At 44.4% G+C, this 15,362-nt stretch overlaps 2 protein-coding genes across 2 annotated transcripts in view; one reads left to right on the top strand and one right to left on the bottom strand.

The window, feature by feature from the left end:
• Chmp5 (charged multivesicular body protein 5) overlaps nt 1-9,221 on the bottom strand; it is a 16,730-nt gene extending 7,509 nt beyond the window's left edge. Inside the window, exons 1-5 of the mRNA XM_021222308.2 lie at nt 9,072-9,221; nt 8,183-8,287; nt 7,095-7,141; nt 5,228-5,321; nt 4,611-4,682 (exon numbers count right to left, since the gene is read on the bottom strand). Coding sequence (XP_021077967.1) covers nt 4,611-4,682; nt 5,228-5,321; nt 7,095-7,141; nt 8,183-8,287; nt 9,072-9,140 — 387 coding nt within the window. The 5' untranslated portion in view covers nt 9,141-9,221. The remainder of the gene's footprint in view (nt 1-4,610; nt 4,683-5,227; nt 5,322-7,094; nt 7,142-8,182; nt 8,288-9,071) is intronic.
• Nucleotides 9,222-9,462: 241 nt separating this feature from the next.
• Nucleotides 9,463-15,362, top strand: part of Bag1 (BCL2 associated athanogene 1) — a 12,155-nt gene continuing 6,255 nt past the window's right edge. The window contains exons 1-3 of the mRNA XM_021222156.1: nt 9,463-10,026; nt 11,358-11,486; nt 14,314-14,396. Of these exons, the coding sequence (XP_021077815.1) occupies nt 9,954-10,026; nt 11,358-11,486; nt 14,314-14,396 (285 nt within the window). The 5' untranslated portion in view covers nt 9,463-9,953. The remainder of the gene's footprint in view (nt 10,027-11,357; nt 11,487-14,313; nt 14,397-15,362) is intronic.

Raw genomic sequence — 15,362 nt, 5'->3', positions numbered from 1 at the left:
AGAGAGAGAGAGAGAGAGAGAGAGTCTTGATTAGGATCAGCACATGCTCTACCCCTGAGTTCTACCCTCAGCTGTTTTTCTCACTTAAAAAAAGATGGGATATTAGACAAGAGAGATGCATCACAGCTAAGACCACAGCTGTTCTTTCAAGGACCTGAGTTTGGTTTCTAACACTTATGGTGGGAGGCAACAGCTTCAGAATAATTGGATCTGCTCTCTCTTCTGGCCTCTAAAGACAACTGACCTCACATGCATATACCCCTTCTCAAACATACATGCACATACATAATTTATATCTTTTAAAAAGAGGAGGGGATAGCTGGGGACATGCTTCAGCGGTTAAGAGCACTTACTACTCTTACAGAGGACCTGAGTTCCATTTCCAGAACCCACAGGATAGCTCACAACCATCTTTAACTCCAGTTCCGGGGAAGTGTGATGCCTGTCCTGGCCGGGCATGCATAGTATACATACATATATGCAGATAAAACAATCATACCCATTAAATAAAAATAAGTAAATCTTTTTTTAATGATATCATTAAGACTCATACTGCATATGGCTACTACAAGATTTATTACAATAATATATATAAAACATTAGTTAGCTTAAAGCCATCCTGGGCATCTTTGGTTTTTTGTTTTGTTTTGTTTTAAAAGACTTATTTATTATATGTAAGTACACTGTAGCTGTCTTCAGACACATCAGAAGAGGGCATCAGATCTTATTACAGATGGTTGTGAGCCACCATGTGGTTGCTGGGATTTGAACTCAGGACCTTCGGAAAAGCCGTCGGTGCTCTTAACTGCTGAGCCATCTCTCCAGCCACATCCTGGGCATCTTAATGACACTTTGTCTAAAAGCTAAATTTTAGAAAGTGAAAAGATATATTGGGGTCGGGGGTGGGAGGAAGGAGGCATAGCATCTGCCTAGCATGTACAAGACCCTATGTTCAATTTTCAGTGCCACCACCACCTAAAAAGTAGGCCAAACATCAGAATGTTTTTCATACACAGAGCGTATGAGGCCTCTGGAGGCCATTGCTGAAGACACAGCGGACCTCGCTCAGCACTCCGGTTTCCAGGAGGAGCATGAAGGTACCTGTATTCTCAGAGAAGCACCAGGGAAACCAAGAATGTTAAACACCAAGGGTTGCCTCTTCAAAGGGAGAGATGTATAAGCTGTTTTCTGCCCACAAACCTGAGAGCCTGGGCAGTTAACCTGCTGACCTCTGCACTACCTGCATGGCCAAGCCACAAGCCTCCCACAGACCCTTATCATGAGCATTTTGCTTTGAGTCTGCTTCTGTAGTTAATTTATAAAACAATCTTTATGGATGATGTCATTTGCATTTTATAAGAAATTCGATGTAATCATGACTTAAGTTTGTTGTGCACATGGGATTGAACTAATTTCCCACCAGGAATCTTTTTTCCAAACTGTGCTTTGTTTAAATATGCATAAAATAAAGCATCTGGTGCCAAAATCTTGACGTTTGAACCAACACCACTACTGAGTCGTGTGGAACCAAACTTCCTTCTTGCCTCCCCTGGAACACTACTCTCTGCTGGCCATGGTGTCTGCAGAGACACCCAGCCACAAGGTCCAGAGCAGCAAAGTCAAATTCTTTCCTGGCAGCTAGTTTGGCTTTCTACGTGACCGTAGGGAGAATATGAACTAGAAAGCTTTTCTGCATCTCTGAGCGTCCAACTGTCAGTGTTATGGAGGCTCTCCGACAGAGGCAGGTAAAACTAAGAGGAACAAACAGTAACAGAGGATAAGGAATGACACATCACACATCAAGAAGTATCCCTCGCTAGGCATGGGATTCCCAACACTTTGAGGCTGAGGCAGGAGGATTATCGTGAGCTCTAGTCCAGTCACACTTACTGGGTAAGGGAGCTTCTGCAATCATTTGATGAGTAAGATTTCTCTCAACCTTTTTTTTTTTTTTTTTTTTGTAGACAGGGTCTTGCTTTGTGGCCTAGGCTGGCCCTGAACTTACTTATTTTTTTAAGATTTATTTTATTTCATATGAGCACCCTGTCACTGAAGAGGGCATTGGATCCCATTACAGATGGTTGTGAGCCACCATGTAGTTTCTGGGAATTGAACTCAGGACCTCTGGAAGCAGTCAGTACTCTTAACCGCTGGGCCATCTCTCCAGGCCCCAGCCTTGAACTTATGATTCTTCTGCCTCTGACTTTTGAGATTATAGGCCTGCAACCATAACACAGCCTATGAACATAGTTTCTGGTTACGTAGTCTAGTATAGACACAGCAAGAGAACAAGAAAGTTATCATGCAAACTATCAGGTTAATACCTTTAAAATCAATACTAGATAAACAAAAGCAACACAAACAGAAGTGCTAATCTAAAAAGCATAGATGCCCTAATGTTCTGTGAAATAAAAAGATAGAAAAATATAAATAGGGAGTTGGGGTGGGTGGGTGTCTCACTGGCTAAAATTGTGGACTATTTGTGCTGAAGAGCTGAGTTTGGTTTCCAGCAGCCACACCAGGCAGCTCACCACTAACCATCTCTCCAGCCCCCAGGACCTGTTCTCTTCTGGCCTTCACGAACACAAAAAGCAAGCACACAGATATACATATACTGAAAAATAAAAATGATCTTTCTGAGAAAAGGTCTCTCTGTGTAGCCCTAGCTGTCCTAGAACTCACTCTGTAGACCAGACTGATGGCAAAGTCACAGAGACCCTCCTGCTTCTGCCTCTGGAATGCTTTGGGCCCCCATTAACCTGGCCCAAAGTCTATATATATATATATATATTTATTCTATATATATATATTTATTCTATATATATATATATATATATTCTATATATATATATATAGAATAAAAACAGCCAAACATGCAAACATAATAATTCAAAAGTTAGAACTATAAAACAATAAAAGTATTTTAATGTATATTAGAAAAATAAACTTAAGATTTCAAAGTGTATAGCACAGCCAAAAGATACATATACGAAGTGTGTCATGCTGGCAATCTATTAGGAGCAGACAAAGATAATGGAAAGGAGACAGGGAGGCATCCAAAAAGCCAAAAGCCAGAATGAAGTTGAAGGCAAGGCCAGCACTTCGGGGGCCGAGGCAGGACTGACACAAGTGCAGGGCTAGCCTAGGAGATGTAATGAATAGAGCCTAGAGTACAGAATGACATCCTGCCTCAGAAGCAAAGTGAAGCGTGAGCTGGGAAGATGGTTCAGTGGTTAAGAACAGTGCTGCTCTTCTGAGGGCCTGAGCTTAGGTCCCTACATCCATGTAAGCAGCTCACAGGCACCTGGGACTCTCACTCCAAGGGATCCAGCACCCTCTTCTGGCCTCCGAAGAGACTGCATGCACATGTGTAGACCCATACAAAGATACATGCATGTACTAATAATTACAGACAAAATGAAGTCTTAAAGAACAAGCAAACAAAAGAAAGAAGTAAGAACAGCCAAACTTTCTCTTATACTCATATTAAATAGCTCTCACAGAAACCACAAGAGAAGCTAGGAGGCGGTGGCCCATGTCTTTAATCCCAGGACCCTGGAGGCAGGAGACAGATCTGAGTTCCAGGCCAGCCTCATCTATAAAGCGGGTTCCAGATAGCCGGGGCTAAAGACACCTGTCTCCAACCAAGCCAAAGCAACCCAAAAAGCAAACAGGAAAACAGAGAGAGGGGGAGAGAGGGAGAGAGAGAGAGAGAGAGAGAGAGAGAGCGAGAGAGAGCGCAGGAGGGAGAAAGAGAGGGAGAGAGGAGAGAGAGGGAGAGAGAGGAGAGGGAGAGAGAGAGGGAGAGGGAGAGAGGGAGGGAAGGAGGGAGAGAAAGAAAGAGGGAGGGAGAGAAGGGGAGGGAGGGAGGGAGAAAGGGAGGGAGAGAGAGGAGAGAGAGGGAGAGGGAGAGAAGGAGGGAGGGAGAGAAGGAGAGGGAGGGAGGGAAGAGAAGGAGAGGGAGGGAGGGAGGGAGGGAGAGAGATTGATTGATTCTAATTAGAAAGGAAGTCTTTTGCCTTCAGCAAGCCATGACTCATTCTCTGCCATCTCTGCCTGCCATGAGGAATGTTTACCTGACAGCAGCCAGCCTCATGGGCCTTTCCTTCCCGACCAAAACCTAAACTCTAAAAGACATGCTAACTTCAAGAAGCTAATAATTTAGTGCCAAAATATAGAGAAAAGTACTAGAAACACTAAAAAAAAAAAAAAAAGACTAAATTCAGTCAGAAATTTTGTTAACCACTCACTTTACATTCACATTCTCATTTAACAGTTATGGTACATGCCTCAAAGCACTTAGATGACTAAAGCAAGAGACCAGAGGTTCAAAGCCAGCCTAGCCTACATCATAAGATCCCCCCCCTTTTTAAAATGAAACAATACTTGAGATGGCTCACTTATCTTGCCTGCGTGATACCTGGGTCTTTGCATTAGCAATGACGAAACTGAGACCTTTGGTGCCCGTCCCTTTCCTGAAGTCACTACACTAACAAACAGCAGGACCAGGATTTCACCCCTTTTCTGTGAGTTTCTCACCACAAATGCTTATCCTCAACCTTACAACAAGGTCACATCTTGCAAAACCCAGCAGACAGTAGACAGCTCACCTCAATCTGGTCAATTTTTACTTGCTTGTACGCCTTCTTCATTTCCTTTACTCCCAATTTCATGGCATCAACCTAAAAAAGGGTAGAAGTACGGAGGATTTGAATCTAGATACTCCTACATACCAGGCAATCATCCTACCACTGTTTCAACCCCAGCCCAGAAAATATACTGTCCTGAGAAGTCACGTTTGTGCTGGAGCCATGTCTCGGGGGGTCAGAGCATCTGTCGCTCTCGCAGAAGACCTGGGTTTGATTCCCAGCACCCACATGCTCACAACCATCTGTAACTCCAGATGCAGGGGGCCAGATGTTCTCTTCTGAATTCCTTTGGTACTATGTGCACATGCATGAAAATGCCCAATCACAGAATGTCATGTTTATTAAACCATAGCCAAGTATTTGAGATGAAAAATGAAAATGAAGCTGGAGATGATGACACAACACCTTTAATCCCAGCACTCAGAAGGCAGAGGCAGGAGGAGTTCTGGGAGTTCGAAGTTAGCCTGGCCCACAGAGAGAGTTCCAGGACAACCAGGGCTACACAGAGGATCCCTGTCTTGAAAAATAAAAACCAAAACAACCGCAAGTTAAAATGGGAAAAGGAGCACAGGGCATACCGTGGTCTTGGTGTCCTTCAGTGACTGGATGGTGTAATTGGCCTGCTCCATGTTGAAGGACTGCTGAGCCAGGTTGTCTCGCTGCTGCTCATACCTTTTTGGGGTTAAGTACAAATTAAAAATGTGAACCAGACAGAAAGCCTTAGGAGGAAACAGCCTTAACACTAAATAACAAACAAACCCAACCCCAAATCATTTTAAAACTACCCACTCTTACAAAAACCCTTCCAAAGTCTTTTTCCCTTGGATACATTTGAGTTTTAACCATTCCCACTTAGCAACATAGTATTTGCTTCTTTTTTCTATTTTTTGAGAAAGGGTCTTGTAGTCCTGGCCAGCCTCAAATTTAGTGATCCTCCTGCTCCAGCTTCCAAATGCTGGTAATGTGGGTGTCTCTGCTCCTGGCCTTGCTCTCTGTCTCATTTCATCTTATTTATATCTTTCTAGCTATTTCCCAAGATGAACTCTCAGAGGTAGAACTCTTGGGGCAAAGGCTAAGACTATTTTTTAAGATTCCTCATATGTACAGCTAAATGTTTTTCAGGCTCAAAATTATATTCATAATTTAGGCTATCCATCAGACTTAATGTTTGATACTTGAAATATTCTTTAAAATAATATTTTCTACCAAGTTGTATAATATCAAAGATTTATGTCACCATGATCTTTATACACCAGGAAAGCCATCTAATTAGCAGAAGAAAAATAGGTAATTCATGATCCAGGAAATTAGTAAATGATTCTATTCAGTTAGGCATCATGGCACAAGGTTATAATCCTAGCAATTGGGAGGCCGAGCCAGGGGACTGGACCTGGAGGCCAGCCTGGGGTACACAGCAAACCTTGTCTCTAAAAGCAGAAACAGGAAGGGGCAAAAAACAACAGCTTATATAAAAGATACATAATTTCAGTTTCTAAGAATCTAGATAAATTTTCTTTACCTCTGTTTGATATTTGTTCCAAGTTTCTGCAGTAAATCTATATTCCATTTATTTATTTATTTATTTTTGAGGCAAGGATTCATGTAGCCCAAGTTACTCTAGAATTTACTAGCCTAGGGTAGCTTTGAACCCCTGATGCTCTTGCCTCCATATACCAAGTGCTAAGTCTACAGGTTGTGTGCCACCCTGCTTGGTTTATTTACTTATTTAATTTGAGACGGGATCTTATGTAGCCAAGACTAGCCTTGATTTCTCTATGTAGTCAATGCTCATAGTCCTGGTCCTCTACCTCCCGAGTGCTAGGATAACAGGTCCACGCCATCAAAGCCAAATTGTATTCCTTCCATAAGAAAACCAAAACACTTTAAAACCAATTGCCACCAAGAAGGCAACAGTTGTAATGCATGTTGGCCATTCTAGGCATTATTAGGTTTTTTTCCAGTGTGATTTTAATATATTTTTAAAAAATGGAAGACAGCATCTGACTGTTACAAAGTCATTTTAAAATTGAAACAAAGCCATCCACACACAAAAACAAACAAACAAACAAACAAAAAGAATAAAAAAGCCATCCACACTTTTCCTGGTTTCCTACAAGCTGATTATGCCTAGTGTCTACAACTCCATGGATGAGCTCATAGGCTGAGCAGTGCACAGGGTGAGCACCACATATAAATTGGGGTTTCGAACAAACACTGGGACATAGTAATGGAAAATAAATTGTGAACCCAAACCATTTCGACCTCGCCAGCCGAAATCACCCCATGTGGCTGCCTGAGCTTAAGTTAGTAACATGAGACATTTGAAGCTTCTGCACATTTGTAATGAAATCAAGAATACTTAGAAGATATGAAAGCCGGAAAGAATGGAAGGCCTCTTTGCTTTTGATTTCAAACTGTTCTTAGAAAGAAGATGACATGACTTACATCCGCTTTTGCTTTAAAACTCTCAGGGCTTTCTGTTTGACCATGTTCTGAGGAGAAAAACAGACTTAGTTTTTTTTTAAAAAAAAAAAAAAAGGGGGGGGGGAAACACAGATGGCAAAAGAAGTCTCCCCTATGCTCACACCCCTGCCCCTACTTGTTTCTTCTCCAAGATGGCACACGCAGAGACTCCTTGACTCTACTCTTCCTAGTCAAGCTTCAAGCAGAGACAATTCTAATGCCCAGCTGATACATCCTAGCACCCTTTGCAACCCACTCTCTATATCCTCAATTCCTCTTCCTTTCCCTAGGCATTTTATTTCCACTTCCAGCCCCAACAGAGCACGCTGTGTATATCCAGTTGCTTCCCATTTAAATACAACACGTCCAACCACGATCATGTCCTCATGTTAGAAACCATTTACAACAGCCCACCAGCCTCCCCCTTCCTTTCAGAATCTGGGAACCTCTACATCAACCTTTGATTCCTCTGTTGGTTCTTCATGCAAATTGATCAACTACTACGATATTCTAGGCATAATGCCATGTAGGTGACTTGTTATTTAATTCTCACACATTAGTACATATTATCTTCACGTAACAGATGAGAAAATTGAGGCTGAGTGACATCCTGGTTCATACTGGTAATAAGTTATAAAGTTATGAAAAAAGAAACCAAGATAGCTATATATCCATAGCCTATTAAGTAGTGTTAGTACCAGAGCACTAATCTTACACACTGTATCTAGTCTAACCTGAGTAGCCAGACAACACCCAGATTCCGAGCACAACCAAGCTCTCCTCTCCAGGGTCAGACCTTCTCAGCAGAGCATGCCAATTCCCATTCCATGTCATCAGCATCTTCTACCTACCATATTAAACCCCAGCCTCCCTCTTGTATATGGCTGTAGCCTCTGCTCCCTGAAGAATAGATCCTCACATGTAGTTTCTCTTTAGCAGATTTCGTGTATTTTTTTTTTTTTTTTTTTTTTTCTTTTTTGGTTTTTTTTCGTGTATTTTTTTTTTTTTTTTTTTGTATCCTTCACCAGTCCCTACACAGTACTTCCTACAACAGTTGTCACCAGCCTTACCTTGGCAGGACCCTCTCTCATCTTCTTGATTTGATCCTTATATTTAACTAGTTCAGCATCCAGCCGCGAAATCTTTTTGTCAATGGATTCTGCTCTGCTGTCCACCTTGGAGGAAAATATCACATGCCGTGGTAATTATTGTAAGATGTTTACATGGAAAGGGGCAGGAAGAGAGGAAGGAATATACAAAAGAAAACAAAAGGATCAATATAGCAAAGGGCAGAAAATAGTGGTTTTCTTAAGGATGGGGAATTCCAGCCCGAACCATTGGAGGGCTTTCATAAACTCTCTCCCACCTCCCAGATTCTGATACAGCAGCCCTCTCTTTAGGTAAACGATTTTGAATTCTCTCCGCTGGCTGAGATTTCCCAAGTAGGAGACCAGTCAGTTTGGGACTCAGCATGAACGTGCGTGGGATGAACCAATCAACACAGGCTAAGATGAGATCTAAAACCATTTCTGAGATCAGGTTTAATCTGGAGAGGCCAAGATTCAGAATTCTGTGCTACTAAGACCCAGGACTAAGGTACAGATGTGTTAACCTAGACATGGGCAAGGAGAGAGGAGTGAAAAGGGGTTTTTAAAAGGCCAGGTTAGACGAAGTGGGGTGTACTGACATAGGGAAGGTAGGCTGGAATGTGGGAACCAAAGCGAGGAAGAAGGGGTGGGGCACAGTGGGCATCGGAAAGAGCTAAGTGCAGTAAGGGCAAGAGAATGATGAGATCAGACTGTCTGGTATGTGGGGTCAGAAATGACCTGGAAAACAGGGATGAAAGGGGTGGGGATGAAGAAGACTGAGGTTTAATGGGCCCGAACCAGGAATGGGGTGGAGTACGGATTCGGGATGGACGGGTCGGAGTGTCAGAGGTATGCAAAGTCAAATGCCCACCGTCCCAATGCAGTCCGTCAGGCTAGGTGGCGGAGCCTTGGGTTTCGCTTTTCCGAAGAATCGGTTCATCTTGACCGGCGGCGAGGAAACCCAAACACTGGAGGAAAATCAGAAACGGAAGCGTAGTCGCTCAGGCTTCGATTTCCGGCTTCCCCCCCCACCCCATGCGCAAGCGCAGAGTGCTCGCCTGAGTTTCCCGATCCCTTTTCCGTGTTTTCAGCTCCTCCTTCCGGAGGAGGAGCGCGGAGCTCTGGGAGAGGTGGAAAGCCTTCTGAAGGAGGGGCTTATGAGGAGGGATAGGGCGGTGCCTTGGCGGAGTGGGTGGGGCTGAGACGCGGCTGGGCGGATAGGGCGGGGCCTGAAGCCGGGTCAGTTCCGAGGGCGTGGCGAGTAGATGGGGCGGAACTGGTGAGTAGTGGGGCGGGGTTGCAAGGGTGCGCGCCCGGTAGCCACCGCTGCGCTGTGAACAAACGCGGCCTGGCGGGTCGCAGCGCCGCGCGGCGACCGCGAGGCGACCGGGAGCCGCTGGGACCCAGGCTGCGCGCCCCTCGGCCTGCCCGGGAGCCGCGACAGTCCGAGTCCCGGGCCGAGCGCGGCTTGCCTCCCTCTCAGCGTTCATCTGTGCGCAGTGCAGCCAGCGGACATGACCGATCCACCAGGGGCGCCGCCGCCGGCGCTTGCAAGCCGCGGGTGAAGAAGAAAGTCCGGCCCCGCTCTTCTCAGAGTGAGAAGGTAGCTCACAGCAGGGAGTTGACTAGAAGTAAGAAAGTGACCCGTAGCAAGAACGTGACCGGGACCCAGGTAGAGGAGGTGATCACGATCGAGGAGGCGACCCAGACCGAGGAGGTAACTGTGGCAGAAGAGGTGACCCAGACCGAGAACATGGCCAAGACCGAGGAGATGGTCCAGACAGAGGAAATGGAAACACCCGGACTCAGCGTGATCGTCACCCACAGTGAGTGCCAAGGAGGGTTCCGTGGGTCGGGTTGGGATCTGTGAGTTTGGCCACGTGTGTTCTTGACTATATACATTTGGGAAGGTTTTTGCTTAAGGCTGGTGTCAGGACATCTTTCCCTATGGTCGGTCCCTGGACACTTATTGGATCCTCTATTTGGAAGCAAAGTTGGGTGTGTAACGCTACATGGGTCCTTGTGTCAGGCTTATATTAGGCCTTCTTGTGTGTAGAACTTCTGTGGTTCTGGACATCCACTGGTGTAGAGAGTACGAACTTGGTACAAACTTGGGCTGTTCCTTACTTACTGAGTAGTGTTTATGTTGGATGTCATGGAACCGCAGGTTCAATGGGCCATGAGTCCAAGAGTTACTTTCTGGACATCTGGTGAAATCAACACAGAACTAAAAACTTTGGGAAGTACAGGAAAAAGCTGAAACCATGAAATTTCCTTAGAATCAGTTAGGAAAGACTAACAAAACTTTGCCACCTAAACCATGGTTCTATATCCAGCTGACTCCTGCCCCCCAAAGATCTCTTGATTCTGGTCTGTGAGGCACAAGTAGGAACTAGGGCTCCTTCTGACTCTTGACTGGTTGGGAGAGCAATCTAAAGGATTTGAACTCCACTTACTTCGAAAAGAGTGGGTACCTGTTTTAAAACAAAACCAAAAAACCTCTCTGTTGTTTGATTGGTTTCATTTGTCTTTACTAACCATTAACTATGGTGTACTTAGGTGTGCCCGGTATGAAAGACTTGGAGGAAAACGGTCCCTTGCTGGTGACATCAGGGAAAACAAGACCAATGCCATAGAGACAATAGGACAGCCAGGCCACACATGAGGCAGGCAACGTGTGATGGAAAAGTGTGGGCTTTGGAACCAGCTGGATACAAGGTCAAATTCTGACTCAGCAGTTGGTTTCCCCGAGCAAGTCTTTATTAGACTGATAGCTGCTTTATAATGGCGTCCTGAGGTTTTGAGATAGTGCCTAGAACAAGTCCAGTACAGTTAATTCTGTATAATTGCTTAAGATGTCAGCCATCATTAAAATAGTTTTTTTTATGTTAGAGGAAACAAATCCTCAAGACAAGCTTTGCAGTGGGTCACGTATGGATAGATGAAAGTGTGACCCTACTCTGAGCAGCCTGTCAACCCCTGGATTCTGAGCACAACCGGGCTCTCCTCTCCAGAGTCAGACCTTCTCGGCAGAGCATGCCAGTTCCCATTATAGGCTTCTGAACATGTGACCAGCATCTTCTACCTCAGCTCCATAAGAAAACATCAGCTTACAGTCAGGCTTATGAGTGCTCACTGAACGCTTTTCTTTCTCCAGGCAATGAGAGGTATGACCTTCTTGTTACCCCGCAGCAAGGTAACAGTGAGCCAGTTGTCCAAGACCTGGCTCAGCTTGTTGAAGAGGCCACAGGAGTTCCACTACCTTTTCAGAAGCTCATATTTAAGGGTAAGTGGTTTTCATTCATCTTTGAGTACTTACGGCTAAAGGATTTATTTTATTTACTAGGTTGGTTTTTTGGGGGTTTTTTTGTTTTGTTTTTTTGTTTTTTTCATGACAAGGGTCCCTCTGTGTAGCCCTGGCTGTCCTAGAACTCAATATGTAGACCAGGCTGGCCTTGAACTCACAGGGATCCTCCTCTATCAGGCTCCTGAGTGCTGGGATTAAAGTCCCTTCCTGGGCTGGTGAGATGGCTCAGTGGGTAAGAGCACCCGACTGCTCTTCCGAAGGGTCGGAGTTCAAATCCCAGCAACCACATGGTGGCTCATAACCATCCGTAACAAGATCTGACTCCCTCTTCTGGAGTGTCTGAAGACAGCTACAGTGTACTTACATATAATAAATAAATAAATCTTTAAAAAAAAAAAAAAAAAAATAAAGTCCCTTCCTAGCAAGGACGGATTTTAAGCTGCCTGGTTTTCCCTGATGGATGGTGACTTTGAGTTTTCTGTGTGTGGATGGATGTTTTGCCTGCTTACATGTCTGTGTACTGTGTGTGTGTGTGTGTGCCGTGTCTGAGAAGGCCAGGAGAGGATGTCAACTCCTCTGGAACTGGAGTTAATAGAGGGCTGTGAGCCACTATGTGAGTGCTGGAACCTACACCCAGACCCTCTGCAAGAGCAACAAGTGCTCTTAGCCGCTGAGCCGTTTTTCCAGCCCCCGCGTTTCAGTTTTCAAACCAGAACCATTTTCTCTCATTCGTTTATTTAACGAATATTTATTGAGGGACCAGTCTTCACTAGACTTTGTGAATATCTGGATGTGAAGTAGCATGAGGACAGAATTGTTAAGATTTAGATTGTCAGATTTTCCCTTTCTCCCCTGGGTGGGAGAGTGATGGTTCTGTCTCAGAACTGGCTATGTAATACACACTGACAAGCCCAGTGTCTTTTTCCTTTTAAAACATTTAGTGTCTGAATTTTAATTTTGTCTTTCAAAATTGAGTATGGCAGCATATACCTATAACCTCAGTACTCTGGAAACCAAGACCAGCTCCATGCCAACCATGCCAACCGGTGCAATTAGCCATGATCTGTCAGAGAGAAGGAAGTGGGGAAGCATGCGGGAGAGGAGAAGGAAGGAGAAAGGAAAGGAAAGAAGCTCAGGTTTCAAAGTAGAAAGGCCAAAGAAGAAAATGTTTCCCTGGAGAAAGCTCCTTATTCATTTTTTTTTTAATGGCACTGTAGGTCAATCACACAAGCTAGGCAAGAACCAAACCACTGAGCCCTAGCCTCACCCTAGTGCTTCACGGTTTCCTTTTTATAACACTGACTTTGTCGGCATTCGTTGAAGTATCCTGGGGGGGAAAAGGAGCTTTCTTTTTTTTTTTTTTTTTTTTTTTTTTTTTTTATTATTTATTTTTTTTACTTTTTAGACCAGGCTGGCCTCGAACTCAGAAATCCGCCTGCCTCTGCCTCCCAAGTGCTGGGATTAAAGGCGTGCGCCACCACGCCCGGCTCAAAAGGAGCTTTCATGACTACAAAATCTTTTATTATAGAGAAATTATGTTAGGGCTGGAAAAAAATAACATCATACACACATTGATAATTAAAGTAAATTTAAAATGAAAGCTTTAGGGGCTAGAGAGATGGTTCCTGTAGTTGTGAACACTGGCTCCTCTTCCAAAGGACCCTGGTCCAGTTCCCAGCGCCCACCCAGAGGCTCTAAACTGGTCAGTAATTCCAGTTCCAGGGGATCTGATCTCCAACAGCACCAGGCACACACATGACATACAAAGATGCATTCAGGCCTAGTACCCATATACATAAAACAGTAGTAACATGATTTAACGACATTTATCCGTTATGTGAATTATATTAAATTTTTGTTCCTGAAGACTATTTTTATTAACTATTATGTAGGAATCTCTTCAGTTATTTGTTTAGGATAAATATCTAGAGATGGCATTATCAGATAAAGACAGCTTCCCCAAAACAAACAAACAAACAAAAAACCATTTCAATTTATCTTTTTGTTTTTGTTTGGTTCGCTTTTTTTTTTTGGTTTTGGCTTTTCAAGACGGATTCTCTGTGTAGTCTTGGCTGTCCTTTAATAACTCTATAGACTAGGCTGGCTTTGAACTCAGATCCGACTGCCTCTGCCTCTGCCTCTGCCTCTGCTTCCTGAGTGCTGAAATTAAAGGTCTGCTCCACCAATATCAAATTTACCCTTTTCTTGTGAGCAAACATGAAAACGGCTTGTTTTGGCTTGTTGGTTTTGAGCTACAGTCTTATTCTGTGGTTTTCTCTGGCCTAGAACTTGGTCTCTGTCTGCAGACCATTCTAGGCTTGAACTCAAAGGCATGTGCATGCCTCTGCCTCCTAAGTGCTCAGAGTAGGTGTGCGTCCATCATGCCCCATTTTCTGGGTTGTCTGGAAGAGCAGCCACTGCTCCTAACCATTGAGCCATCTCTCCAGCCCCCTTTTAGATCAGATTTGTATTCCTGTCTCTGAATAATATTTATATTTGTCTTATGAGAACTTTACACAATGTATTTGATCGTGTTCACTCCCTGGCTTAGGTCTCCCCTCCTCCATTTGAGCCAGTCTGTGTTGCCCAGATACAGGTGCAGGGTATGTGCTGGAGGGAGGCAGAGCTGTCAGGAGGCACACTCTGAAAGATAATTGACTCTTTCCCACAGCCGATAGCAGCACTGCCAGAGGTGCGGCTGTAATCCCACCTCTTCCTTGTGCATTGGCTGGTCTGGTTTCAGTCTTGTACAGATGTTACAATTTATCATGTCTCCCCTTCCCCTCCCCCCCCCCTTTTTTTTCAGGAAAATCTCTGAAAGAAATGGAAACACCGTTGTCAGCACTTGGAATGCAAAATGGTTGCCGAGTCATGTTAATTGGTGAAAAGGTGAATTGTTTTTTCCATCAAAGCTCTTCATAGTTGAATGACTAAAGTCTTTTTTTGTTAAAGATTTATTTATTTTATGTATGTAAGTACACTGTAGCTATCTTCAGACACACCAGAAGAGGGCATCAGATCTCATTACAGATGGTTGTGAGCCACCATGTGGTTGCTGGGAATTGAACTCAGGGCCTCTGGAAGAGCAGTCAGTGCTCTTACCCGGTGAGCCCTCTCTCCAGCCCAACTGAAGTCTTAAATGCATGTTTCTGTAATGAAGACCAGATTACCCAGATTCAGCATTGGTAACCTTCCTCATTACATAATGTCTGATGAGATTACCAGATTGGTCTTAGCATCATTTGCACATTTTTATTCTGTTGTGTAGACTTTCTCTCTAGGAGTTAGGAACCACTATGCTATCTGAGTGGTATGGCTTCTGTATTTGGTGGCTCCTCCTTATAGTTAAAATGTGCCAGAAACAGGCATTACTTAAAATTTTCAGGAGAGCTTTAGGTTAAAGGCGTAGATACCACAAGTAAATATTCTTGTTCAAGTTTGAGGGGCCTTTCATTCTTTTACTAAACCCTAAAAGGAAAACCCTCTCTGAGTGGAAAGGTTCAGATTGAAGAAGTAAGGGGGCAAGGAAAAGAGCTGGTGACAGGTGAGGAGGCCGTGGCCCCTGAGGTGATGGCCACTGTGCCCAGCCCTGCATTGTGACACAGTGGTACTGCCGAACTTGAGAAGGAGTCTTACTCAGTGAGGCGGCTGGGGGGATTGCAGGTAGGAATGGGCTAGCTGGGAGCAGTGAGAGGCTGAGCTCGGAGCCTCCAGGAGGCTGGGTTTGCTATTAGGCCACAAATAAGAATGGACAGCTTAGGGGGCTGGTGAGATGGCTCAGTGGGTAAGAGCACCCGACTGCTCTTCCGAAGGTCCCGAGTTCAAATCCCAGCAACCACATGGTGGCTCATAACC

The sequence above is a fragment of the Mus pahari genome, chromosome 22 (genome assembly GCF_900095145.1).
Source record: "Mus pahari chromosome 22, PAHARI_EIJ_v1.1, whole genome shotgun sequence".
NCBI lineage: Eukaryota > Metazoa > Chordata > Mammalia > Rodentia > Muridae > Mus > Mus pahari.
The sequence above is the reverse complement of the archived record's forward strand: the minus strand, read 5'-3'. Positions and strand labels throughout refer to the sequence as shown.